The sequence below is a fragment of the Camelus ferus genome, chromosome 22 (assembly GCF_009834535.1).
Source record: "Camelus ferus isolate YT-003-E chromosome 22, BCGSAC_Cfer_1.0, whole genome shotgun sequence".
Lineage (NCBI taxonomy): Eukaryota > Metazoa > Chordata > Mammalia > Artiodactyla > Camelidae > Camelus > Camelus ferus.
Window position 1 is genome coordinate 27,394,181 of NC_045717.1, and position 27,438 is coordinate 27,421,618.

Here is a 27,438-nt window from a genome sequence, read left to right on the forward strand (position 1 = left end):
TAAGACACTTCATGCAAACATGGCATTACTCAGCTTCAAAGAGTGATAAGTAAGCTCAGTGTATGCTTCCACCAGCCTTGTTGCAGCAGGGTGATAAATGTTCCAGACTCTGATGATGACTGACAATGATTCTGAGACATCATAGAGCAAAGGCAAGCTCTGATAATGAAGGGATCCAAATGGAAAAAACTATGCAAGTAATAATGCTTTTAAATGTTGACTTATACAAAAATGATTCATCTGTCAGTGAAATCAATATTTCCAAACACAGTCCAGACGTTGAAAAAAATGAGCTTTCTACATATATCAAAAATAGCATTCTTCAGAGTAAAATAATTTAAAAGTAAAAGTAAAATGCTAGCTTAAAAATTACTTCCTTGCCTTCTTAAATTCAGCTCTAAGGACACAGTGTCCAAGAGTTGACTGCCATTGACGTTTCCGGCCTCTGTGCTTGCTTAAGTAGAAATTTTTGAAATTTTCCTTAAGTCTTTCCATCTGAAGTAAAGAAATGACAGAAATGTATTACTGATAAACAATCTATCAACAAAAGTTACTCTTGCAACCCTAAAGTAGTATTTTAAGAAATAAATGTCATGACCAAGCATGGTTTTCTCCAAGGATATGTAAGGGAGTTCTGCAGAGAAAGGGTTAGGAGAGGGATACGGAGTTCTGAGACAATAAAACTGACCACTGTCAAAGCTTCCGGTTTAATATGATAAATTCAATAATGTACATAAAGTCCCCCTAAAATCTCACTAACATGATGACATAATTATAAAAATTAAATAAATCCTCAGAGAATGAAAGTGGAGGTAATAGCTAATGAGTTGCCAAGAGATATTTGTAAAAGACAACCAATTGATGATGAAGGCTTGATTTACCATATAAGAGAAAGTTAAAGCCAAAGAAGCATTCTAACAATGAGTAGAACTTGGAGAGGGTATTCCATGCATAGCAAGCAAGGATGACTAGAGATTGAATGATGTGTTAGTTAATTTTATCATGTGTTTACCTTATATATGAATAATACACTTTATATTGAGAACTAACAATGAAAATATAAGCTAATATAAAATTCACAGTCTAAAAGCAAAAGGAAACCAAAGCAGGTCAACTCTAAATCTATGTTTGACATCATAATCAAACAGACTACTCACACCATTGGAATTATTCAAATAAGGAATCATTTAGTCTTGCTGTTTTCCTTTCTAAAACTTGGATTACTACACTTCAAAATGGTAAGCATTAGGATGATATTTAAATGAACATAAAGCATAGCATAAAGAGTTATTAAAGATTAAAATATCATATTAAAACCAAAGTGCTGTGTCACACGTTACAGTTTTAAACAATGACTTTCTTACCTCTGGAGGTAACTGTATCTCCTTAGGGACATATTTTGGCCAAAAACTTGTTGTCAGAATGTTCACAGTTAATTCAATATTTCCTGGTACATTCTGGTTCTGCATGCACTACAAAAAGACAAGTGCACACTGAAATATAATAATTTTATAACTACATGGATACAACACTGTAATAAAAATTTCTAGAAGTAACTAATTAGAATGATAAACTGCTCACTGCAAATATTACCTGCCTTGAAAAATGATAGAGACATTTTTACCCCAATAAAATGCTAAAAAAAAAAAAGAACCAAAAACAGGAGGCATAAGGTGCCTCAACTAATTAAACTCAAAACCAATTTTCTACTATATTTTGTAAAATCCATCTTACCTCATAAAGGATCTGAGGCAACTTATGAACAGCTACACTCAGAAAAAAAAAATTTTTTTAACAACAATAAATATTGTAGGAAAGCAATGGAAAGGCTCTGAATGTCAGGAAATTAAATTGAAAATGGTTGTTCAAAATACATGTCAAGAGTTCTTTAAATTTGGAATAGTAAGTGTCACTGCATTTCTTTTCAAAACATAAAGGAGGAGTTATAATTTAAATATTACTTAATATGTCTCTAACTACAAATCTTCTTGTGATGAATACTATTCCTGGAAAATCAACGCATTTATGGTTCTACTCATATTTTAAACCAAAAGTCTTTTATATTAGAAATACCTGTTTTAACTGAATCATGATATCTTTGGAAAGTTCCATGTCTTTAAACATTCCTTGAAGTTTACTAGTGAAAGCCATTCCACAGTTTGCAAAATACTTTAAAATAACCAGTTACAGGTTACATCAGAGGAAACCACACAGCAGGGCATACTTGGAGTCCATTTTAGTAAAATAAACCCTGAGAAACCTTGCAAAAACTGTCAGAATCTACCTTAACAGAATTCTGGAATACAGTGAAACATTCTCGACAACCAAGTGAACACTTAAAACCAGGACAAAGGCAAATTAAAGATAGTAAATCTTTGTGATTTTTTACCTTATTCAAATCCTACAACCTTACCTACTGTAGGAGCCGTCTTGTAGAAGACAGGATGTGTTTGAGCGTATTTGACTATCAGTTTATAGCAAACAGACATAGTAATGGGTTAAAATACTTGAAAAACAGGGTAACCACAAGTCAAAAGCATACAATAGACTACAAAAACCAAAAATAAACCAAGATAATACAAAATATAGTTATCAGACCACAAAGAGACAAAGAAGAAGAAAGGAACAAAAAGGAAATACCAAGTCAACTAGAAAAATAAGTTCAAAATGGCATTAAATTAAACATACATCTATCCATAATGACCGTAAAAGTCAATGGACCAAATGCTGTGATCAAAAGACATACAGTGGCAGACTGGGTAATGAAACAAGAACCTACAGTATGCAGCCTACGGGAGACTCACTTTAGAAAGAAGGACACACATAGACTGAAAGTGAGAGAAAGTAAAAAGATACTTTATACAAACAACAAGAAAGCAGGAGTAGCAATAATGATTTCACAAATAAATACACTTTAAAACGAAGGCTATATAGAAAGTAAAGAAGGACACTATATAATGATTAAAGGAGCAATACAAGATGAGGATATTATACTTATTAACATATATGCACCTAGGAGCACCTAAATACATAAAGCATATACTAACAGATACAAAGGGAGAAATTGATGTAAACGCAATCATACTAAGAGAACTTAACACCTCATTAGTATCACTGAAAAGATCTTCCAGTCAGAAAATCAGCAAGGTAACGGAGAAACTAAAAGACACGACAGAACAGTTGGAATGTTGCTGTCTTTACAACATTATATCTTCAAAAAACAGAATGTACATTCTTTTCAAGTGCACATTGAACATTCTCTAGGATAGATCACAAAAGAAGCCTCAACAAATTTAAAGGATAGAAATTATTTCAAGCATCTTTTCTGACCACAATGCCAGGAAACTAGAAATCAACTACACAAAAACAAAGGAGAAAAAGTGACAGCATGGAGATTAAACAGCATGCCATAAAAAAAAAAACAATGGGTCAATGATGAAATCAAAGAAGGTATTAAAAAAAAATATGTTGAGGCAAACGACAATGAAAACACATCCACACAAAATCTATGGGATGCAGCAAAAGCAGTCCTATGAGGAAAATTCATAGGAATACAAGCCTTTCTCAAAAAACAAGAACAGTCTCAAATGAGCAACCTAACCTATCACCTAAAAGAATTAGAAACAGAAGAGCAAACAAAATCAGAAGTCAGCAGAAGGAAAGAAAGAATAAAGATCAGGGAGGAAATAATTAAAATAGAAATAAACAAATAGAAAAATCAATCAAAACAAGAGTTAGTTTTTTGAAAGAGTAAATAAAAATTGACAAACCTCTGGCCAGGCTCACCAAGAAGAAAAGAAAGAGAACATAAATAAACAAAGGGACAAAGAAAGGAAAATGGAGAAATTACAACCAGTACCACAGAAATAAAAATTAATTACAAGAGAATATAGGAACAACTATTTGGAAGCAAACTGGGCAACCTAGGAGAAATGGACAAGCTTCTGGAAACAGAGAGTCCACCAAGACGGAATCAAGAAGAAACAGACCACGTAAACAGATAACCTGAAATGAAACAGAATCAGGAATAAAAAGTCTCCCTGCAGACAAAAGTGCAGGACCAGATGGCTTCACTGGGGAAGAATACACCAAACATACAAAGAACTCACACCATTTCTTCTCAAACTCTTCCAAAACACTGAAAAGGAGGGAGCACTCCCAAACTCATTCTGTGAGGCCACCGTCACCCTGATACCACAACCAGGCAAAGACACTACCAAAAAGACCATTGCAGGCCAATATCACTGATGAATACAGAAGCAGAAATCCTCAACAAAATATCAGCAAACAGAATGCAACAGCACATAAAAAAAGATCATATAACATCATCAAATTGGATTCAACCCAGGGACACAGGGTGGTTCAAAAAATGCAAATCAGTCAGTGTGATACATCACATCAACAAGACAGAGGACAAAAACCACATGATCGTCTCAATAGATGCAGAAAAAGCATCTGATAAAATTCAACACCGGTTTATGATAAAAACCCTTACCAAAGTGGGTATAGAGGGAGCATATCTCACATAATAAAAGCTATTTATGACAAACCTATAGCCAGCAAAATATTCAATGGTGAAAAACTGAAAATCTTCCCACTAAAATCTGGGAAAAGGCAAGGTTGCCAACTCTCATCACTTCTATTCAACAGTCTTGGAAGTCCTAGACACAGCAATCAGGCAAGAGAGAGAAATAAGAGGGATCCAAGTTGGAAAAGAAGAGGTAATACTGTCACTATACGCAGATGACATGATACTACACGTAGAAAACCCTAAAAGGTCCACAAAGAATCTACCAGAGTGAATGAAAGAATTTGGCAAAGTATCAGGATACATTATTATACAAAAAAGTTAGTTGCATATCCTTACACTAAACAATGAATTAGCAGGAAAAGAAAGTAAAGAAACAATCCTTTTTAAAACTGCCTCCCAAATAATGAAATACTTAGGAATAAATCTGACAAAGGAGATGAAAAACTTATACATGGAGAATTACAAAACACTGATTAAGGAAATTAAAGACGAGTTAAAGAAATGGAAGGATACCCCATGCTCTTGGATTGGAAAATCAATAGCATTAAAATGGTCATACTGTCCAAGGTAATTTACAGGTTTATATGATCCCTATTAAATTACCCAGGACACCTTTTCCAGAACTAGAAAAAAACAATCCTAGAATTTACATGGAATCACAAAACACCCAGAATAAAGCAATATTGAAGAAAAAGAACAAAGGTGGAGGATTAACACTCCCAGACTTCAGATAATACTACAGAGCTACAGTAAATCAAAACAGTGTTGTACTGGCATAAAAACAGACATGTGGATCAATGGACCAGAACAGAGAGCCCAGAAATAAATCCACAGATTGATGGTCAATTAATCTTCAGCAAAGGAGGCAAGAACATACAGTGGAGAAAAGACAGTCTATTCAGCAAGTCGTGTTAGGAAAACTGGAGAGCAGTGTGTAAATCAATGAAGTTATAGCACTCCCTCCCTCCATACAAAAATAAACTAAAAATGGCTTAAAGACTTAAATATAAGACAAGACAAGATCAATCTCCTAGAAGAAAACATAGGCAAAAACATTCTCTAACATAAATCTTAGTAACATTCCCCTAGGGAAGTCCACCCAGGCAATGGAAATAAGAACAAAAATAAACAAATGGAATCTAATGAAAAACATAAGTTTTTGAACAGCAAATAAAACCACAAGCAAAACAAAACGACAACCTACAGAATGGGAGAAAATATTTGCATATGATGTGACTGACTTAATTTCCAGAATATATAAACAGCTCATACAACTTAATAACAACAACAACAACAAAAGAATCCCAGCCCAATACAAAAATGGGCAGAAGACCTAAACAAGCAATTCTCCAGTGAAGTCATATAAATGGCCAATAGGCATATGAAAAAAATGCTCAATATCACTAATTATCAGAGAAATACAGATTAAAACTACAGTGAGGTGTCACCTCATACCAGTCAGAATGGCCATCATTCAAAAGTCTGCAAATGATAAATGCTAGAGAGGGTGTGGAGAAAAGGGAACCCTCCTACACTGCTGGTGGGAATGCAGTTTGGTGCAGCCACTGTAGAAAACAGTATGGAGATTCCTCAAAAAAATAAAAATAGAGTTACCAGATGCTCTCAGATGCTCTCACCCAAAGAGCCAAAGAAGTCTTGAGAAAGGACAAGGCTAAAGATATTGAGCTTCCTTACTTAAGACTATAATACAAAGTTACAGTATTCAAACCAGTATGGTACTGGCATAGAAGCAGTAGATCAATGGAACAGCAGACAGTTTGGAAAGAAACCTATGCACTTATGGTCAGTTAATCTATGACAAAGGAGGCAGGAATATTCAATGGTGAACAAACAGTCTCTTCAGCAAATGGTACTGAAAAGCTGGACAGCCTCATGTGAATCAACAATATTAGAGAACTCCCTCACACCACATGCAAAAATAAACCCCAAATGGTCTAAAGACCTAGTATTAGTGCATGATGCCATAGCACTGCTATAAGAAGACATGTGCAAAACATTCTCTAATATAAGCCATAGCAATATTTTCTTGGATAAGTCTCCTGAGACAAATAAATAAAAACATAAAAGGGGATAGGGCTAATTAAATTGAAAGCTTTGGCATAACAAAGAAAACTATAATAAAACAAAAAGACAATCTACAGAATCAGAGAAGATATTTGGAAACAATCTGACAAGAGGTTAATTTCCAAAATATACAAACAGCTCATTCAACTCAGTATCAAAAAAAAAAAAAACCATCAAAAAATAAGAAGACCTCAATAAACATTTCTCCAAAGAGGAGATACAGATGGCTAACAGGCACATGAAAAGATGCTCAACATTGCTAATCATCAGCAATGGAAATGCAAATCAAAATCAAAATTATCCCTGTCAGAATGGCTATCATCAAAAAAAAATAAAAAGTAACAACTACTGGCAAGAAAAATGTGGAGAAACAGGGAACTTTAGTACACTGTTGTTGGGACAGTAAATTGGTAAAGCCACTATTGAAAACAATATGGAGACTGCTGAAAAAACTAAAAATACCATCTGATCTAGCAATTTCACTTCTGGGTATATGTATGACAAAAAACAAAAACACTACTTCAAAGAGATACATGCACCCCAATGTTCTTCGAAGCATTAGTTAGAACAGCCAAGACATGGGAGCAATCGAAGATGAATGGATAAAGAAGATGTGGTAATTATACACAATGGAAAACTACTCAGCCATAAAAAAGAACAAATTTTGCTATTTGCAACAACACAGATGTTCTTGGAGGGTATTATGCTTAGTGAAATAAGCCAGAAGAGAAAAACAAACACTGTATGATATCACTTAAAATAAAAATCTAAAAAAATAAAACAAATGAATAAAACAAAACAGAAACACATTCACCACACACAGAACAAACTAGTGGTTACCAGTGGGGAGTGGAATGTGGAGGGGCAAGACAAGGGTAAGAGACTAAGAGTTAGAAACTACTAGGTATAAAATAAATGACATACAAGGATGTAACGTGTACAACACAGGGACTATAACCAATATTTTATAATTACTTTTAATGGAGTATACCTATAAAAATACTGAATCACTATGTTTTAAATCTGAAACTAACATAATATGGCAAATCAACTACACTTCAATAAAAAGAAAAAGTAATCTAAGCATACTACTAAAGAAAGCCTTCAAATCACAAAGGAAGAGAGCAGGAGAAAAATTTAAAAAGAGGAAATATAAAATAGAAAACAATGAACAAAATGGCAGTAAATACATACATACCAATAATATCTTACATGCAAGAGGACATAATTATCAGTCAAAATACACAGAAGGAAAACAACATCCACTTACATGCTGCCTACAAGAAACTCACCTATAATATAAGGACACACACAAACTGAGTGAAGGGTTGGAACAAGCTAATCCATGCAAATGAAAACCAAAAGAAATCTGAGATAAATATATTCATATCAGACAAACAGATTTTAAAACAAAGACTGTCACAAAAGACAAAAAATGCATTGCACACTGGCAAATGGGTCAATTCAACAAGAGTATATAACATCTGGAAACATTTCATTCACCAAAAATAGGAGTATCTAAATACATAAAGCAAGTGTTACAAGAATAGAAGAAATAGGGAGGAGGGTATAGAGTGGTACAGCACTTGCCTGGCATGCATGAGGTCCTAGGTTTAATCCCCAGTACCTCCATATGGATTAATAGATAAATAAACCTAATTACCTGCCCCCACCAAAAGAAAAAAAAAAGAATAGAAGAAATAAATTAATAGTGACACACAAAAAAAAATGAGAATACCTCACTTACACGAATGGACAGATCATTCAACCAGAAAATCAAAAGGAAACAGAGGCCTTAAATGACACATTAAACCAGATGAATGTAACAGATATACACAGACACTGTCCATAGGCAAGAGAATACAAATTCCTCTCAAGAGCACGAAAAACATTTTCCAGGAGAGATCCTGTTAGGCCACAAAACAAGTCAGAGCAAATTTCATAAAATTAAAGTCTCATCAAGATTCTTTTCTGACCATAATGGTATGAAAACAGAAAACAATTACAAGAAGAAAACACAAAAATTTATAAACATGTGGAGATTAAACCCAGTGCTAATAAGCAACAATGCATTAACAAAGATATCAAAAGCAAAATCAAAACAACCTTGAGACAAATGAAAATGGAAACACAACATATTAAAACTACGGGCTGAAGCAAAAGCAGTTCTGAGAGGGATGCTGACAGAGATAAACAACTACACCTCAAGAAACAAGAAAAATCTCAGAAAAACAACCTAAGTTGACACCTCAAGAAACTAGAAAAATAAGAAAAAAGAGACTAAAAAGACAAAAGAAAGATCAATGAAACCAAGATCAGTTTCTTTTAAAATCAGTAAAACTAACAAATTTTTGCTATACTCACTTAAAAAAGAAATGGAGGAAATAAATGTAACTTAGAAACCAAAAAGGACAAATGAAAGAGCTGGTTCCATAGAAACAATTATAACAGATTATTATGAAAATGTATGATAGAACACTGGACAAGTTAAAAGAAATGGATAAATTCCTACAAATTTATAATCTACCAAGACTGAATCATGAAGAAATAGAAAATATCAAGAGACTAATACTATAGGTTAAATCAGTATTATTGAAATTCTCAGAAAATAAATGTCTGGAACCAACCAGCTTCACCTGAATTCTACCAAATATTCAAAGAACAACAATCCTTCCCAAACTTCACCAAAAAATGGAAGAGCGGTGATACTTCCAAATCCATTTTTGGAGGCCAGCATTTTGGAGGCCTGAGATACCAAAAGCAGACAGTGACAACAGGAAGGAAAATTATAGGCTGATATTCTCGATGAATATGAATTTTAAATCCTCAACAGAATATCAGCAAACCAAATTCAACAACACATTTAAAGGATCAGACGCCATTGAATGGTATTTATTCAGAAATACAAAGATGGTTCAATATTCATAGATCAAGGTGACTTCTCACATTAAGAAAACGAAGTCTAAAAATCTATGATTAAGTGAAGAGTAGAAAAGGCAGAGTAGAAAGACTCTGAGCTCACCTCCTCTCAGGAGCACACTGAAAATCACAACTATCAACGTAAAAACCGAAAACTCCCAGAAAAGATCTCCCATAAATTAAGACAACAAAGGAACCCAATGAGACAGGTAGAAGAGGTGAACTTAACAACACAGCCAAATCCCATATTCCCCACAAACTAACAAGTAATTATAATGCAGAGGATCTCCCACAGGAGTGAGAGTTCTGACCTCATGTCAGGTTCCCCAGCCCAGGGTCCTACACCAGGAAGATGAACCCCTAGAGCATTTAAAATGCAGAAGGGATTAATTTCAGCAGCTCCACAGGACTGGGGGAAATAGACACACCACTGTTAAGTGGGGGTACAGAAAATCTCACATGAACTGGGACCCAGGGCAAAAGCAGCGATTTCAAAGAGGCCAAGTCCAGACCAAGTTGCTAGTCTTGGACAGTCTCTAAGAGAGAATCAGAGGAGTGGCTACGGCTCACTCTTGGGAAGTCAATATTGATAGCACCATATTTTGAAACATTCTACCTAAGGAACAATGCTGCTGGCAGCTGCCATCTTGGGATCACCCTCTAGCTCATTAGCACCATGACCTGGCCCCTTCCAACAGCCTATGGGCACTTGTTCTAAGAAGTTTTAGGCCCCATGACTAACTAGGCAGGGACACAGGGCCTCTAGACATGGCCCTGCCCAGCAGAGGGCCAAGTCCCACTGGGCAGGCAATGGCTTGGCCTTCCAAGAAGCCTGTACTAGACTCTAGACAAGCCTTTGCTACCAGGAGGTAGGCACCAGACACAAGAACTATGAGCCCACAGTCTTCTGACCCAGCCCACCCACAGCAGGCCAGAATATACCCCAAGTCCAGGTGGCCCTGTTCACTAGCAGACCAATGTGAGCTTCCGGACACCCCAGACTGCATACTCAGCCAAGTCAGGAACAAGCTACCCGCAATGAGTTCTGAGATTCCCTGGGCCTTGCAGCTAGACTCCAGAAACACTTTGACCTGTCAGTAGTCCAGCACTGTCCCGAGGGCCTGGCTTCACTTGCAAGTGGGAGGACAACAGCCCCAGGTCTTCAAGACTCTTACTCCATCCAACAGGGAGTCAGCACTAGTCCCAGGGCTCCTTAAGGATCTTCAGTCAGCCACCTCAGGACCAGCCTTGCTAAGCATCAGACAACAGCATCCACAGAAGGCAAGGCCTGGCAACCAACCAGGATAGGGGCCAACCAAGCCTAACAGACTAACCACAAACAACTTACCAGTACGGAAGGACCCACACAACTACTCAAGGGGCACTAACAGAGCAGACAGCTTGTGTGACGTGATAGGAGTGCACTGCCGCAACACCTAAGACATCTACAGAAAAGCATTTCTCCAAGTTCAGGAAATGTAACTAATCTACCACACATATAAACAGTAACTTAGACAAAATGACACAGCAGAGGAACATGTTCCAGATGAAGGAATAAGATAAAACTCTAGAATAAGAACTAAGTGATGCAGAAATAGTCAGTTTACCAAAGAAAGAGTTCAGAATAAGGATTGTAAAGATGCTCAGAGAACTTAGAGAATGGATGCATAGTGCAAGAAGTTAGAAGTTCTTAACAAAGAGGTAGGAGAATGTCATTCTAAGTGAAGTAAGCCAGAAAGAGAAAGAAAAATACCATATGAGATCGCTCATATGTGGAATGTAAAACAAACAAACAAACAAAAACAAAGCATAAATAGAAAACAGAAACAGACTCATAGACTTAGAATACAAACTTGTGGTTGCCAAGGGGGTTGGGGGTGGAAAGGGATAGACTGGGATTTCAAAATGCAGAATAGATAAACAAGATTATACTGTACAGCACAGGGAAATATACACAAGATCCTGTGGTAGCTGACAGAAAAAAAAAGTGACAATGAATATATGTCTGTTCATGCATAACTGAAAAATTGTGCTCTACACTGGAACTTGACACAACATTCTAAAATGATTATAAATCAATAAACAATGTTAAAAACAAAAAACAAACAAACAAAAACCCAAAGAGGTAGAAAACATAAAGAGCAACCAAGGAGAGATAAGGAATAAGTAAAGTGAAAAATGCTGCAAGGAATCATAGTAGACTAAATGATGTGGAAGAACAGATCAGCAACTTGGAAGACAGAGTAGTGGAAGTCACTGCTGCCAAACAGAAAAAAGAAAATAAAAACTAATTAGTACAGTTAAGAGACCTCTAGGACAACATCAAGTGCACTAATATTCAAATTATAGGGGTCCCAGAAGCAGGAGAGAAAGGGCCTGAGAAAATATTTGAAGACGTAAGAGTGGAACACTTCCCTACCCTGGGAACGAAACAATCACCCATGTCCAGAAAGCAGAGAAAGCCCCATACAAGATTAACCCAAAGAAAAGCACAGTAAGACATATTATCATTAAAATGACAAAAAAGGTAAATAGAGAATGAGAAGCAGCAAGGGAGAAACAACCAATAACTTACAAGGGAATTCCCGTAAGACTATCAGCTCAGTTTTCAGTAGAAGCTATGCAGATAAGAAGGGAGTGTCACATTACATACAGTGATGAAAGGAAAAAAACTAAAACCAAGAATAATCTACACAGCAACGTCCTAGTTTAGATTTGATGGAGAAGTTAAAAGCTTTATAGACAAGCAAGAACTAAGAGAGTTCAGGACCAAACCAGTTTTACAACAAAAGCTAAGAGAACTTCTCACTCTTGAGACAGAAGAAAGAAGCTGGAGGAATCATGTTCTATGACTTTACAACATATTAAAAAGCTACAGTAAACACAATAGCCCCGAAATAGACAAATATATCAATAATAAAAATAGAAACACACATTAATAAAACAGGAAAAAGAGCCCAGAAACACACACATTTATGGTCAATTAATCTATGACAAAGAAGGCAAGAATATACAGTGGAGAAAAGACAGTCTCTTCAATTAGTGGTGATGGGAAAAATGGACAGCTACATGTGAAAAAAAATGAAATTAGATCATTCTCTAACACCATATACAAAAATAAACTCAAAAAGGATTAAATACCTAAGTGTAAGTTTAGAGTATAAACCCCCCACCCCGGAAAACGGAGGCAGAACACTCTTTGACATAAGTTGCAGCAATTTTTTTTTCGTATGTCTCTTACAGCAAAAGAAACAAAAGTAAAAATAAATAAATGAAACCTAATTAAACACTTTTCTCACAGCAAAGGAAACCATTAAAGGAAAAAAAAAAAAAACCCTACAGAATGGGAGAAAATATTTGCATGTGATATTACCTAAGATAGACATTTCTGCAAAGAAGACATACAGATGGCCAACAGGCATGTGAAAACATGCTCAATATCACTAATTCTTAGAAAAATGCAAATCAGAACTATAACGAGGTATCACCTCATACTGGTCAGACTGGCCATCATCAAAAATCTTACAAATAATAAGTGCTGGACAGGGTATGGAGAAAAGGGAAGAACCCTTCTACATTGTTGGTGGGACTGTAATCTGGTGCAGCAATTATGGAGAACAGCACGGAGATTCCTCAAAAAACAAACAAACAAACAAACAAAAATAGACTTGCCATATTCCAGTAACCCCATTCCTGTATCTGGCATATATCTGGAGAAAATTCTAATTTGAAAAAACATATGCACCCCTGATGTTCATAGCAGCACAATTTATAATAGTCAAGACAAAGAAGCAACCTAAATGTCCAGTAACAGATGACTGGATAAAGAAGATGCAGTACACACACACACACACACACACACACACACACACACACACACACATACATGAAGTCATAAAAAAAATGAAATAGCCATTTGTAACAACATGGATGGACTTGGTGGACATTATGTTAAGTGAAGTAAGTCAGACAGAGAAAGACAAATACTGTATGATACTACTTTTATGTGGAATCTAAAATATACAACAAACTGGTAAAAATCACAAGAAAGAAGCAAAGTTGCAGATACAGAGAACAAACTAGTGGTTACTAATGGAGTGGGGAGGCAAAGCAGGGTGGGGGGAAGTGGGAGGTATAAACCACCAGATGTTAAGCAGGTTAGGGATATACTGTACCACATGGGGAATTTAGCCAATATTTTTTAGTATCTTTAAATGGATTGTTACCTTAGGAAACAATTTTTTTACTTAAAAAAATGTTAATTAAAAATCTCTGATCATCTCAGTACATGAATAAAAAAAACTGATAAAATTAAATTTCCATATTTGATTCAGAGTTCCCAACAAAGTGACTACAGAGGGAGCAAACCTCAACATAATAAAGGTTACATATGACAAAGCCGAGAGCTAACATTACTAGCAATGACAATAATCTGAAATACATTCCCCTAAGATCAGGAACAGTGCAAGGATACCCACTCTAGCCACTTTTATTCAACATAGTATTGGAGGTCCTAGATACAGTAAATAGACAAGAGAAGAAATAAAAGCATCCAATTGAAAGGAAGAAGTAAAACTCATTATTTCTAGGTGATGTGATATTAAATATAGAAAAGCCTCAAGGCTCCACAAAAAACACTGTTAGGAATAAAAAACAGAACTCACAAAAGTTACAGGATACAAAATCAACAGATAGAAATATGCTGTGTGTGTACACATCACTGACAAACCATCAGAAAGAGAAATTAAGAAAAATTCCATTTACAACTGCACCAAAAAGAATAAACACTTAGGAGTAAATTTAACCAATTTGGTGAAAGGCCTGACACCTACAACTATAAGACACTGATGAAAGAAACTGAAGAAGACATAGCAAATAAAAGGGAATCCAAGCTCATAAACTGGAAGAATCAATACTGTTTAAATGTCCATACTACCCCAAATATCTAAAGAGTCAGTACAATCCTTGGAAAAATTCCAATGGCATTTTCCTCAGAAATAGAACAAACAATCCTAAAATTTGTATGCAACCACAAGAGATACTAAACAGCCAAAGCAGTCTTCAGAAAGAACCACAAACCTGGAGAAATCCCACCCCGAGACTTGAAAGTATACCATGGAGCTACAGTAATCTAAGCAGTATGTTATTAGCATAAAAAAAGACACACAGCTCAATGAAACATTACAGAGTCCAGAAGTAAACTCATGTATGTCTGGTCAATTAACTTCCAACAAAGAAGCCAAAACTGTGCAGTAAAAAAAGAACAATCTCCTCAGTAAATGGTTTTGGGAAAACTGGATTTCCACATGCAGATAAAACTGGATCACTGCTTTACACCACATACAAAACTTAATTCAGAGTGGTCCGACTTGAATGTAACACTTGAAACTACAAGACTCCTTAGAAGAAACACAGGCTATAAGCTCTTCAACATCAGTCTTTGAAGGATTTTCTGAATTTCACATCAAAACCAGAGGCAACGAAAGAAAAATATTCACATGTGAGACTGCATCAAATCAGTAAGCTTCTGTACAGAAAAAAGAGAGAGAGAGAGAGAAAAAAAAAAACCCCATCAACAAAATAACAATCAACCTAATGAATGGGAGGAAATACCTAAAACCATATACCTGATAAGGGGTAATATCCAAAATACAGAAAGAATTCGTACAACTCAAATAGGAAAAACAACCCCACCCCAAACCAAACCAAACAAACAAAACAAACAGACAAAAAACAAGCAGTCTCATGAAAAATGAGAAAAGAATCTGAATAAACATTTTTCTGAAGACATACAGAAGGCCAACAGGTACATGAAAAGATGATCAACATCATTAATGATCAGTCAAATGCAGTCGAAACCACAATGACATACCACCTCACTCCTTTAGAATGGCTATATAAATACTAGAAACAACAAGCACTGGAGAGGATGCAAAGAAAAGGGAAACCTAATGCACTATTGGTGGCAATGAAAAATAGTGCAGCCACCTTCAGAAACACCAGAGAGGTTTCTCAAAAAATTAAAAGTAGAACTACTATATGATACAGTGATTTCACTTCTGGGTGTTTAACTGAAGAAAAAAGTAACTAATTAAATTAAATACGTATCTCCATGTTTATTACAGCACTATTTACAACAGTCAAGGTATGGATGCAAAACTGACAATGAATGGATAAGGAATCCTTGGTGCGTATCCACAACGGAATACTATTCAGCCATAAAAAGAACGAAATCTAGCCATTTTCATCAACATGAATAGACCTTGTGGGCATTATCCTTAGTGAATTAAGTCAGAAAATAAAAGACAAATATTGTAATGGCCTCACTTACATAATCATATGCTCACAGACACGGAGAACAGACTGATCTTTGCCATAAGTGAGATTTGGGGGTGGGCAAAATGGGTGAATCAACTTAAAAGTTATAAATTTCCAGTTATACAGTAAGTCATGGGGATGTAATGTACAACATGGCAACTAGTTAATAATACTCTACTGAATATTTGAAACTGCATAAAATATTCACACAATTAAATTTCAGTGAAAAAGAATTAAAACAACTCATCAACAAAATAACATCCCAATTTAAAAATAGGTAAAAACATGAGTAAACAATTACCCAAAGAAAATATACAAATGTCAAATGGCACATGAAAATATTATCAGCAAGATTAGCCATTATGGAAATCAAGCCATAAGTAGTGAATAAACAAACATTAAAAGAGAGTATAACATGCCAGTATAATATAATACAAATAATATAAAAGGTATTGGCAAGGATGTGCTGAAACTGACATTCTTATACATTGCTGGTGGGAATTTAAAAAGCTACACTGTGATGAATAGGTTTGGTGGCTGTTGACAGAGCTAAACACATGCCTTAGGAGTTATGCTCACATTTACACACACTAAAGAATTAAAACCAAGTATGCAAACAATACTCTACCTGAACGTTCACAGCAGTATTCTTAAAAAGCCAAACGTTAGAAACAACGCAAATGTTTAAAAACAGACAAATGGATAAATAAAATGTATATGTACATTTGTAGCAGTATATATAGGCGTAAAAAGGAATGAAATACATGGATGAATACTGAAAATATTATGGTGAAAGAATTCAGATACAAAAGGCCACATATTGTCTGATTCCATTTCTATAACATCTATAGTAGGTAATTCTATAAAAGTAAAAAGAAAAGTAGAGGTTGTCAGAGCCTGAGGAACAGGAGTGACGTCTTCAAGGGAAAAGGGTTCCGCCTTTCATGGTGATGAACTAAACAGCAGTGATAGTTTCACAATATTATAAGTGTGAAATACCACTGAACTGAACAGTTTAACAGGGTGATTAATTTTGCTGTGTAAACTTTCCCTCAAAAATGTAGCAATACATTTCTCTGAAATATCTTCTATGTAATATTGGTTTAATTGAAACTTTTTGGAACTGCACATTATTTATCTTGACATGATGATTCATATTCTAATATAAAAATACTTAACATTCTTTCAATATTCTTGTATAATATATTCTCTTAAAAACGTAAAGATAATCTCGAAAACTTAAAAAATTCAAGATTTCTAGGATTAATATTTGCACCTGCTTCCATGATATCTAACATATTGGTTTTATCTTAGAAAAGCTGTAAAAGACTTATTATGAATCAGAATTCATTTAAGGTCGAGTATTTAACCTCGCTATAACCATATGAGTAAAAGTACACCAGCTCTGTAGGTTTCATCTTCTCGTCTCAGAAGTTGAGGCAACTTCTTATGTCACTTCCATATCACCAGTTTTCTTAAGTTGCCAATGTTAGTAACCCTCTTCCTACTCACATCCTCCTCACACCTCAAAAAACTTCAGTAGGACTCTGTACCCATGAATTTATTGAAAAAGTATGGTTAACCATGCCCCTGAATTAAGAAATTGTGACATATGTATGACTAGATATATCAAAAGGTTGAAGCATTGACACAGTTCTTATAAATTCATTCTTGTGTACCTTATCTAACCTCTCTCTGTCTATTCTCAGTCTCTCGGCTGGCTCTTCACTTATCTGGCCATTAATTACAGGGACGTTTTAAGGCTATATTCTAGCCTTCTTGCACTTACATCTGATTTGTTTGTTCTAGGTATTCTTATTCAGACCCACAGCTCCAATCATAACTGTAGGTAGATAATTTGCAGATTTCCATCACCAAGTCTATCACTTCTGATGACTACATTCAATCTACCAATTTCTGTCTTCACTTGGATGTCTCAAATCTACATCAAACTGAAAACATTCAAAGTTTCATTTGTATCCTCTACTTCAAGCAAGGTTTAGTGTTCCATATCTACAAAAAATAGCTTTTAAGATAGCCCCTGTAATCCACTTCTGGTGTTCACACTTTTGTATTATTCACAACCCTCGGGTGAAGTAAGGAAGTGGTGATTTGCTTTGATCATCCAGAACACACACACACAAATGATGGAACAGTAATTATAAGAGTCTGGGAATTTGTCTTGTTCATCCTCTCTAATTATCCCAGATAATATGAGTTCTCTCTATGGAAAAATCCATGAGGCAAAGAACTGAGACTATCCTCTGGAAAATAACCATTGAGAAACTGAAGCTCTCCATCCGAAAGCCTGTCAACAACAAAGTGAGCAATCCTGGAAGCAAATGCTCCAGCACTCAAATCTTACGATTACTTTAGTTACCACTGACACTTGACTGCAGCCTTTTGTGAGATCCTCACCTGAAAATCCGTTTATTCCATCCTCAGATTTCTGATGCATAAGAAATGGTAAGTTTAAATACAGATTTGTTATTTTTAAGCTGTTAACACATCAGTAAAATCCTATCTATATAATGAAAGCTGACAGACCCTTTGGCGATTTCTCTCCTTCCGTGTCCACTTTCACAATTCCCAAAGCATGCTAGATCGTACCTTCCAGGCATCTGAATGAATCACTGTCATTCTCCTGAATGAAAGATGAGCACTATTTTTCTTACCATCTAGGGAGTCTGCATGCAAACTACAATCCATTCTAGAGCCATGATGTGTACCTCTGATCTTGTTTAAAATCCTTTACACTATTGCTTTTAGATAATAGAAGAGTATTGCAAGAAAAGTATCCAAGGTCAAGTAAAATCTGATTCCTACTACCTTTACTCATCTTTTAGCACCGACTGCTTTTTCCTCCCCGTGTACTCCGACTTCTCAACTTTTCAAATTCCTTCTTGCCTGGCATATACTTCTGCTATCATCACCAGAATTTCTATGTACCATCATATGTCATTTCAATCATGGCTTCTTAGAGAAATCTTCCTTGATTTCCTGACTTGGATTAATTGACTTTTTATAAGCCTTGAGGCTTCTCCTTCATAGAACTAATCAGAGAGGCAAATTTTTGTATTTTTCTCATTACTATTATGTTGTAACCTATAATAATAGCCAGAGAGTTACTTATACCTGCTAATGATCCTGCCTTATGCATAGGGAGTAATACTAAATTTAACCAATATTATAAATTTATAAATGCAAAAATTAAAATAACTTGCCTACAGGAACACATGAAGATGGTAGTACTGTAAGACGTGTGCACATATTTTTGGACGACCATATTAGATAAGTAAGTCTCCAAGAACTAAGTAAACTGAATATATAAGATAAATTGATAAGAAAATGAGAGGATAACATTAAAATCAAGTCATGAAGTCACTGTTCTCCACCAAGATTCATAAAAAACAGATACTACAAAATGACTGAACCAACTAATATACGGGGCCAGGCACATACCTTGTTTAAGTTTAAATAGCATAGACTTTTCTGCATCAATTGAAGCACTCTTACCAAGTAAGAGACGTTTTGCTAAATCTTTTTTGTAGAAGGCTTCAAAAATATCTTTCCCTGCATTATTTAAAAAAAAAACAACTAAATGTCAGTTTAAACATTTAAAAGAATCACTAATACCATATGTCAACTAGAGGATATTTACATCCAATAATACTTGAAAATCATGTAAATAGCAACATTATTTACAAAAGCAAAAGAAGAAAACAACCAAAGTACCCCACTGACAGATGAATAGATACACAAAACATAATACTGTTGTCATAAAATGAAATTATGTTCTGATACATGGATGATCCTTGAAAACATTTTGCTAAGTAAAATAAGGCATACACAAAAGGTCACATATTTTCTCACTCTCTATATATAAGATGCCCAGAATAGGCAAATCCATAGGGAGAAAAACCAGATAACTGGTTGTCAGAAGCTGAAGGCAAGAAGGGAACAGGGAATGACTGGGTAATGTGTATGGAGTTCATATTTGGGGTGATGAAAACGTTCTGTAATTAGATAATGATTATGGCTGCCCAATAATGTGAATGTAATTAATGCCAATGAACGTCAAACTTTTAAACAATAAATTTTAAGTTATCAGTATTTTACTACAATAAGAAATTATTTGGATTCAACTTATAACAGGATATGCCCATAAATTCTTTAGATTGTACTATATACTTTATTTTTAAACTTTTAAATAGACATTAAAGCAAATACCCACCATAAATGAATCTAAATAAAATCATGATTTTATCTAGCAACTCTTCTAGTTCTTCATCTGTAGCTTCTTTGTTACCTGCCCGAAGTTTTGAATCCACATACTTTGCTAAAATGTAAAAAAATAATTTATTAAGTAATATTTTCAAATACATATCACAGGCAAAACTTCTTTCCTCAAACATGTACTTTCCAAAAATATAGGTACTGACTTTCATAAAACAGAAAATTAATGAAAGAGTTGATGAACAGATGAATGAAAGGGCAAATAAAAGATAAAATATTTATATTAAGTGGTTTTAATATTTCCATAACACTACAATGGAATCATTTCCTCACTACCAATGTCCCAAATCTATTTAAAAAAAGAAAAACTGACGGTATTATTCAAAATTTAAATTTATTATGTAAACAGCAAAATCTTAAGGACTTATTAAAGGTATATACTGATTGCATTCACTTTAAATAACAAAAGAATGTCAATTTGATAGATTTTTTAATTCAAATTTTATAATACTATATCAAAAGAGAAATGCTTTAAAACCTAAAATCATTAAGTTTTGTGGCAAAAAGAAAAGCTTTCACTTTATAAAAAGAACTAGAAAAGGAAGTGAGACTAAAAATTTCTGAGCCTTGTCTACTCATTAAAGACTCTGCTTACTTCATAATAGTCTAAAAGCACAGAACTTTCCAACGTCCCATGTTACCACTACTTAAACAACGGGATGTTTTGTGAAAAAAGATTTTAAGAGAAATACTTCCTTACGGTCCTTGATTATCAATCTTGCAATATGATGATAAATTATGATTTTGAGTCAAATCATTGTCCCATAACGTTAAAAAACGAATTAGAAACAAAATTTTTAATAAAGAGTAAATATTCCATAAAACTGGGAGCCATACCTAGAAGCTCAGCTGGCTTGTTAGGTCTTTTGTTAATAAACGTTTCAAAAGCTTCTTTCATAGCAACAATAAATTTTTCATTCTTCAGAAAAGAGGTCTCAGTGATAAAATCAATCTTATCTTTAAAATCCAGAAGTTCTTGCACCATTGTCTTATCCTTTATAGGATTAGTAACTATGCTGCTACCAAATTCCTGAAAATAAAATTGTCTGAGATTATTATTATTATAATACAAATAAAATCTCCACAAATTTAACAGAGATCTTATTTTCAGATCGCACAATATCAATTACACACTGAAGCCTCAAAAGAAAAATATATTGCTGTATTGCTGGATAAAGTCAAAGTACTGTGGAACTGAAGCAAGAAAGAGAAATGTAAGCCAACTGGTTATCCTAGTGGTGATTTAGAAATGAACAACTGAGACAATCACACCTGGAAGAAATATTAGGGATAAGTAAATAAACCTACAAGTAGAAAGATAAGTTAATTTTTAATATGAGAAGAAATTCAAGAGGAAAAATTCAAAAAGTTATCCCATGGTACTGCAATGACTATTATTTACATATTCATAACAAAATAAAGAATTGTCCTTCATTCAAGAATTAAGATGAGAAAATTATGACAAAAGGAAGGCCAGACAATCAAATCTATGATATCCAAAAATAAATAAAAAAAGGAACATAAGCATATTACATTCATAGAGATAAGTAAGAGAAGAAAATACCTGAGAAAGAGAAAGCTGAAGAGTCTTACCAAAAATGGCAAGAAGGGAAGCCTAAAATTCCATTCCTTTAAATCACTGCATTAAAGCAATGATTAAGCTGTCAAAAATTGTCAATCAATTTTTTTGAATTCTAGAATCCAATCAGAAACTTGCAAAGACCGGATTAATAATTAGAGACACTATAAAATTAAAATAAAACATCATGAGTTTTAAACTTTCTTTACACGTTCTCACCATCAATAGCTCAAATAGTATTTAAAGCAGTAAGTCACAATCATTCTCACTAACATTAAAAGCTGTTAGAAAGCATGAGAGTCAAAGGTAATAGGATAACATTTAAAATTTTGCAGGAAAAATTATACTCAAAATTCTATATCCATCAAAATCATGCTCCTAAAGTAAAGGAAAATAAAGAAATTACCAGATAAACAAACACCGAGGGAGTTCTTCACTAGGATACCTGCCCTAGAAGATATACTAAAGGGATTCCTGGGGTTTTAAATGAAAGGACAAAGGCAATATGAAATCTGAAGCTGTACGGAAAAAGGCAAAGGACTGGTAAAGATCAGTTTATTTTCTTTGCAGTTTATAACTCCTTTTATCATATATGACTTAAGAAATGATGCATTAAAGCAACAAACATAAATCTATGTGAAAGGACACATTTATAAAGGTGTAATGTATGACAAAAATACAAAAGAAGAGAAATGGAACTGCAAAGCAGCAGAGCTTTTGTACACTATCAAACATAGCTTGCTATTAATTCATACTACATTTTTACAAATTGAGAAATTAATTGCCATCTCAAATTTAACCACTAAGAAAATAATTCTAAAATGTACAGAAAATGAAATGATATGGGAACCTAAGGAATAGAGAAGAAAATGAATCACAAAAGAAGACAGTAATGAAGAAGACACTGAGGAACAATAAACATATGAGACATACAAAAAATAAACAGTAAAATGACAGATCTTGTCAATAATTACTCTAAGTTTACATGGAATAAACTATCCAATTATAAGCCAGAGATTGGTAGAATAAATGTGAAAAGCACAATTCACCTCTTTGGATTCACTTTTGATTCAGTGACACAAATAGTAACCTAAAGAGAACTGCAGTGGCTACAACTACTATCAGACAAACTAGCCTTTGTTACAATAGAAAAAGAAAGCATTACATATTGAAAAGGGTCAATTCACCGTAAAGATTTAACAACTATAAACAAGACTGCCTAAGCATAGAACCTTAAAATATATGAAGCAAAATTAACAAAAATGAGAAGAGAATGAAACAGTCCTCTAATAATTATTTGGATATTTTAATAGTCTAGTTTAAATAATCAATATAACAAGACCTAAATAAGAAAATATGGGACTTGAAAAACACTGTAAACTAACTAGACCTAATAGACATTTATAAACACTTCACTTAGCAGTATTAGAATATATATTTCCTTAAATGTCCTTGGAACAGTCTCAGGATGGAGTATATTTTAGGCCACAAAATTAGTCTTAATAAAATTTAAAAGACTGAAATGACACAATGTACATTATCTGAGCAAAACGGAATGAACCAGAAAGATTTTCTGAAAAACACCTGGAAAATCACAAATGTGTAAAAATTAAACAACACAATCTCAAACAAGCAATGCGTCAAAGAAAAGAAAAAAAAAAACACATAAGAGATTTAAAAATACATTGACAAAAATGAACGTGAAAATACAATATACCAAAACTTACAAGATAACAAGAAAAAGGCCCAATGGGGAATTTTTAGTTCTACAGCAAGTCTCAAATCAAAAATCTACCTTTACAACTTTAAAAGAAAAGAAGAAATAGTAAAGATTAGAGAAGAAACACACAAAAAACAGAGAACGGAAAATCAAATGAATCAACGAACCAACTGTGTCACAGATCAACAAACTGACAGATAATAGTGATACTAGCAAGACTATGGAATAAGTGGTTCAAGCCCCTAGTATCCACAATCAAAAATATGGATTAGTGACTATCCATAGATAAGAATGCCTTTGTGAAAACCCTAGAACCCATGAGGTGATGTTGAAGCATCCCCTTCTCGTGAAAAACTGAGAAAAGTCCCACTAGAATGCTAAAACAAGAAATTTCACACTCACTGCATCACCTGTCCCCCAGGACTACAGGGCACCAACTGAAAGGGTCACATGGGCCTACAGCTTTCTACAGTGGAAGAAAAGAGAGCCTAAAGACAGACACCTCGCTTTTCCAATGTTTCAGTGTGTCCTCAGGAAGTTAACTTCTCTCTGTCACTTCACAAGGAACACTGGGGGAACTGGCAGGGCTGGACCACCTGCGCTAAGGTAAACACAAAGAAGGGAGTAGGGCTCACAGCGAACAACAGACAGATCATGTCAGCAAACACTGCATCCCTGTCAACAACTCTGCTCAATCAGGGACCCAGCCAGCACTTTCTCCCAATCCTAGAAACAAGCTAGTGGCTCCAGCTGAGGATGTACAGAACAGGGAATCCTTGTGCACTTTTGGTAGAAGTAAACTAACAGAGCTACATAAATGAAAACTAGTATGGTGGTACCTTTAAAAATTAAAAACAGAGCTACTATGTAATCCAGCATTCTCACAACCACCTATACTATACATCCAAAGGAAATAAAATCACTCTCAAAGAGATATATGCACACCCACATTAATTACATCTTTCACAGTAACTGAAATATGGAAAACAACTTAACTGTCAACCAGTGTGTAGATTTTAAGAAACCTGTTATATACTGAGACAACGGGACATTACGCCACCTTAGAAAAGAATGAAATCCTGCCATTGCAACAGCATGGATAAACCTGAAGGGCAATATGCTAAGTGAAATAATAAGGCAGACACATAAAGACAAACGCTTTTTGGTATCACATACATACGGAATCTAAAAATAGTTTGAACTCATAGAAACAGATTAGAATGGTAGTCTCTGTAGGTTGAGGAAATGGGAAGATGCTGGTCAAAACAATGAGCAACTATACACCAGCAATTAGATAACTTAGATAATAAGAATCCCATTTCAAGAAATACAGAATCTATCAATCTATAACATGTAAAAGAGACTGAATCAGTTATGCAAGACCTCCAAGCAAAGAAAAGCACAGAACCAGATGGCTTCACCAATATAACCCACTGAAAATCTAAAGAAAGTTAACACGATTTCTTTTCAAACTATTACAATAAATAGAAAAAGGGGAACATAGTGCTGGTGGAAATAAAATATGGTACAGTTATTTGGAAAACAGTGAGACGGATGCTCAATTACAATATGACACAGCTCGGTCCACTAATCTTTGACAAAGGAGACAAGAACATGCAATGGAATAAAGACAGTCTCTTCAGCAAATGGTGCTGAGAAAACTGGACAGAAGCATGTAAATCAATGAAGCTACAACACTCCCTTACTCCATACACAGAAATAAACTCAAAATGGATCGAAGACTTAAACATAAGACAAGACACTATAAACCTCCTAGAAAAATACAGGCAAAACATTATCTGACATACATCTCAAAAATGTTCTCCTAGGACAGTCTACCCAAGCAACAGAAATAAAAGCAAGAATAAACAAATGGAAATCTATTGAAACTTACAAGCTTCTGCACAGCAAAGTAAGCCAGAAGTAAAACAAAAGACAACCTACAGAATGGGAGAAAATATTTGCAAATGAAACTGACAAAGGCTTGATCTCCAGAATATATAAGCAGCTTGTATGACTTAATAACAAAAAAACCCAAAAGACCCAATTCAAAAATGGGCAGAAGACCTAAACAAGCAATTCTCCAGTTAAAGACATAGCGAAATGGACAATAGGCACATGAAAAAATGCTCAAGACCACTAGTTATCAGAGAAATGCAAATCAAAACTACAATGAGGTATCTATCACCTCACACCAGTCAGAATGGCCATCATTCAAAAGTCCACAAACAATAAATGCTGCAGAGGGTGTGGAGAAAAGGGAACCCTCCTACACTGCTGGTGGGAATGCAGTGTGTGCAGCCACTGTGGAAAACAGTATGGAGATTCCTCAAAAAATAAGACTTACCCTATGATCCAGCAATCCCACTCCTGGGCATACATCTGGAGGGAACCCTAATTTGAAAACATACATGCACCCCAATGTTCATTAGCAGCACTATTTTCAATAGCCAAGACATGGAAACAACTTAAATGTCCATCAACAGATGACTGGATAAAGAAGTCATGGAACACATATACAGTGGAATACTACTGAGCCATAAAAAGAATAAAATGCATTTGGCAACATGGATGGACCTGGAGATCATCATTCTAAACAAAGTAAGCCAGAAAGAGAAAGAAAAATACCATATAATGTCACTTATATGTGGAATCTTTAAAAAGACACAAATGAACCTATTTACAAAACAGACACAGACTCATAGAGAACAAACGTGTGGTTACAGAGGGGAAAGGAGTGGCAAGAGATAAACTGAGAGTTAGAGATTGCAAATACTAACTACTATATATAAAATAGATAAACAAGAAATTTCTTCTGTCTAGCACAGGAAACTATATTCAACATCTTGTAAAACCTATAATGAAAAGGAATATGAGAATGAATATATGTATGTATATGACTGAAACATGATGCTGTACACTAGAAATTGAAACACTGTAAACTGACCAAACTGCAATTTTTTTAATTTAAAAAAAATGAGCATTGACCAGCATAATCTGCATCTCCTGGGAGCTTGCTAGAAATGCAGTCTCAGGCCCACCCCAAACTTCCTGAATCTGAATCTGAATCTGAATCTTCTCAGGGAGAGCTGCTCAGTTGGGACTGGCAGGCTAATTGTGATTTGTGGGCGATGGGGCATTTCCAGGGCACTGAAGTCCTGGTGGCCCAGACTGCGAAAACACAACATGGAATCTAGGCGCTAGACTGGGAGCAAGGAGGGCCGAGGGTGGATGCAAAGCTGAACTTCATAGACTTAAAGGCCCCGAGCGTTACTGTACACATACCTCAATGCCCTGTTCCCCTGACCCTGGCTCGGCAGTCACTGTGTATTTTTCTCATCCGCAGTCCTTCCAAATGTTCCCACCTCCAAGTGTGCATGTGAGTGTGTGTGTGTGTGTGTGTGTGTGCACTTTACCTGTTTACTTTTTTGCATACTGTAACTGCACTGTCACAAAAAATTCTGTCATCTCAGTGTTATTTCTCATACTGGTTTCAAGCTGTTTTACTTTAATGACAGTTAATAAATGCAATCTTTTCTGTCCTTCTGCAAGTTTGCTCTGAGACCCACCTGTAGCATAACATCTGAACTGATGGCCCAGGAATTGTCATTTGTAACAATTTCCTCCCCAAGCTAATGCTGACCTGATCCCCCTGGAGCCTGTCTCTTGAACACTGGCACCTGAGTCCTTCAGAGCCTGCAGGCTGGCCCGTGGAAAAGCAGAGAGCTGGGGTATGTGTAGCTTGGGCATGAAACAGAGATTGAAATGCAGTGACATTCCTACACAGACTGGCCACCCGAACCCTTGACATTACAGTAAACGAACAGATGCTCCTTTTCATTTTTATCTTTTAAAGTACATCCCACACACTGACCTCCAGAAGCCACTTCTGCTTTCCAAGAGCCAATGAAGGAGAAGATGAACTATTTCAAAGCAGATGGCAAGATACATGCTTTTGAAAGGATGGACAAATTAGCATTTGGGGAGCAG

General features: G+C 35.1%; 1 protein-coding gene across 1 annotated transcript in view; it reads right to left on the bottom strand.

Annotated features, from left to right (window-relative positions):
* Positions 1 to 369: 369 nt before the first annotated feature.
* Positions 370 to 27,438, bottom strand: part of LOC116659145 (cullin-4B-like) — a 27,811-nt gene continuing 742 nt past the window's right edge. Inside the window, exons 2-7 of the mRNA XM_032466382.1 lie at positions 20,987 to 21,249; positions 20,088 to 20,192; positions 19,314 to 19,426; positions 2,074 to 2,157; positions 1,365 to 1,472; positions 370 to 495 (exon numbers count right to left, since the gene is read on the bottom strand). Of these exons, the coding sequence (XP_032322273.1) occupies positions 370 to 495; positions 1,365 to 1,472; positions 2,074 to 2,157; positions 19,314 to 19,426; positions 20,088 to 20,192; positions 20,987 to 21,249 (799 nt within the window). The remainder of the gene's footprint in view (positions 496 to 1,364; positions 1,473 to 2,073; positions 2,158 to 19,313; positions 19,427 to 20,087; positions 20,193 to 20,986; positions 21,250 to 27,438) is intronic.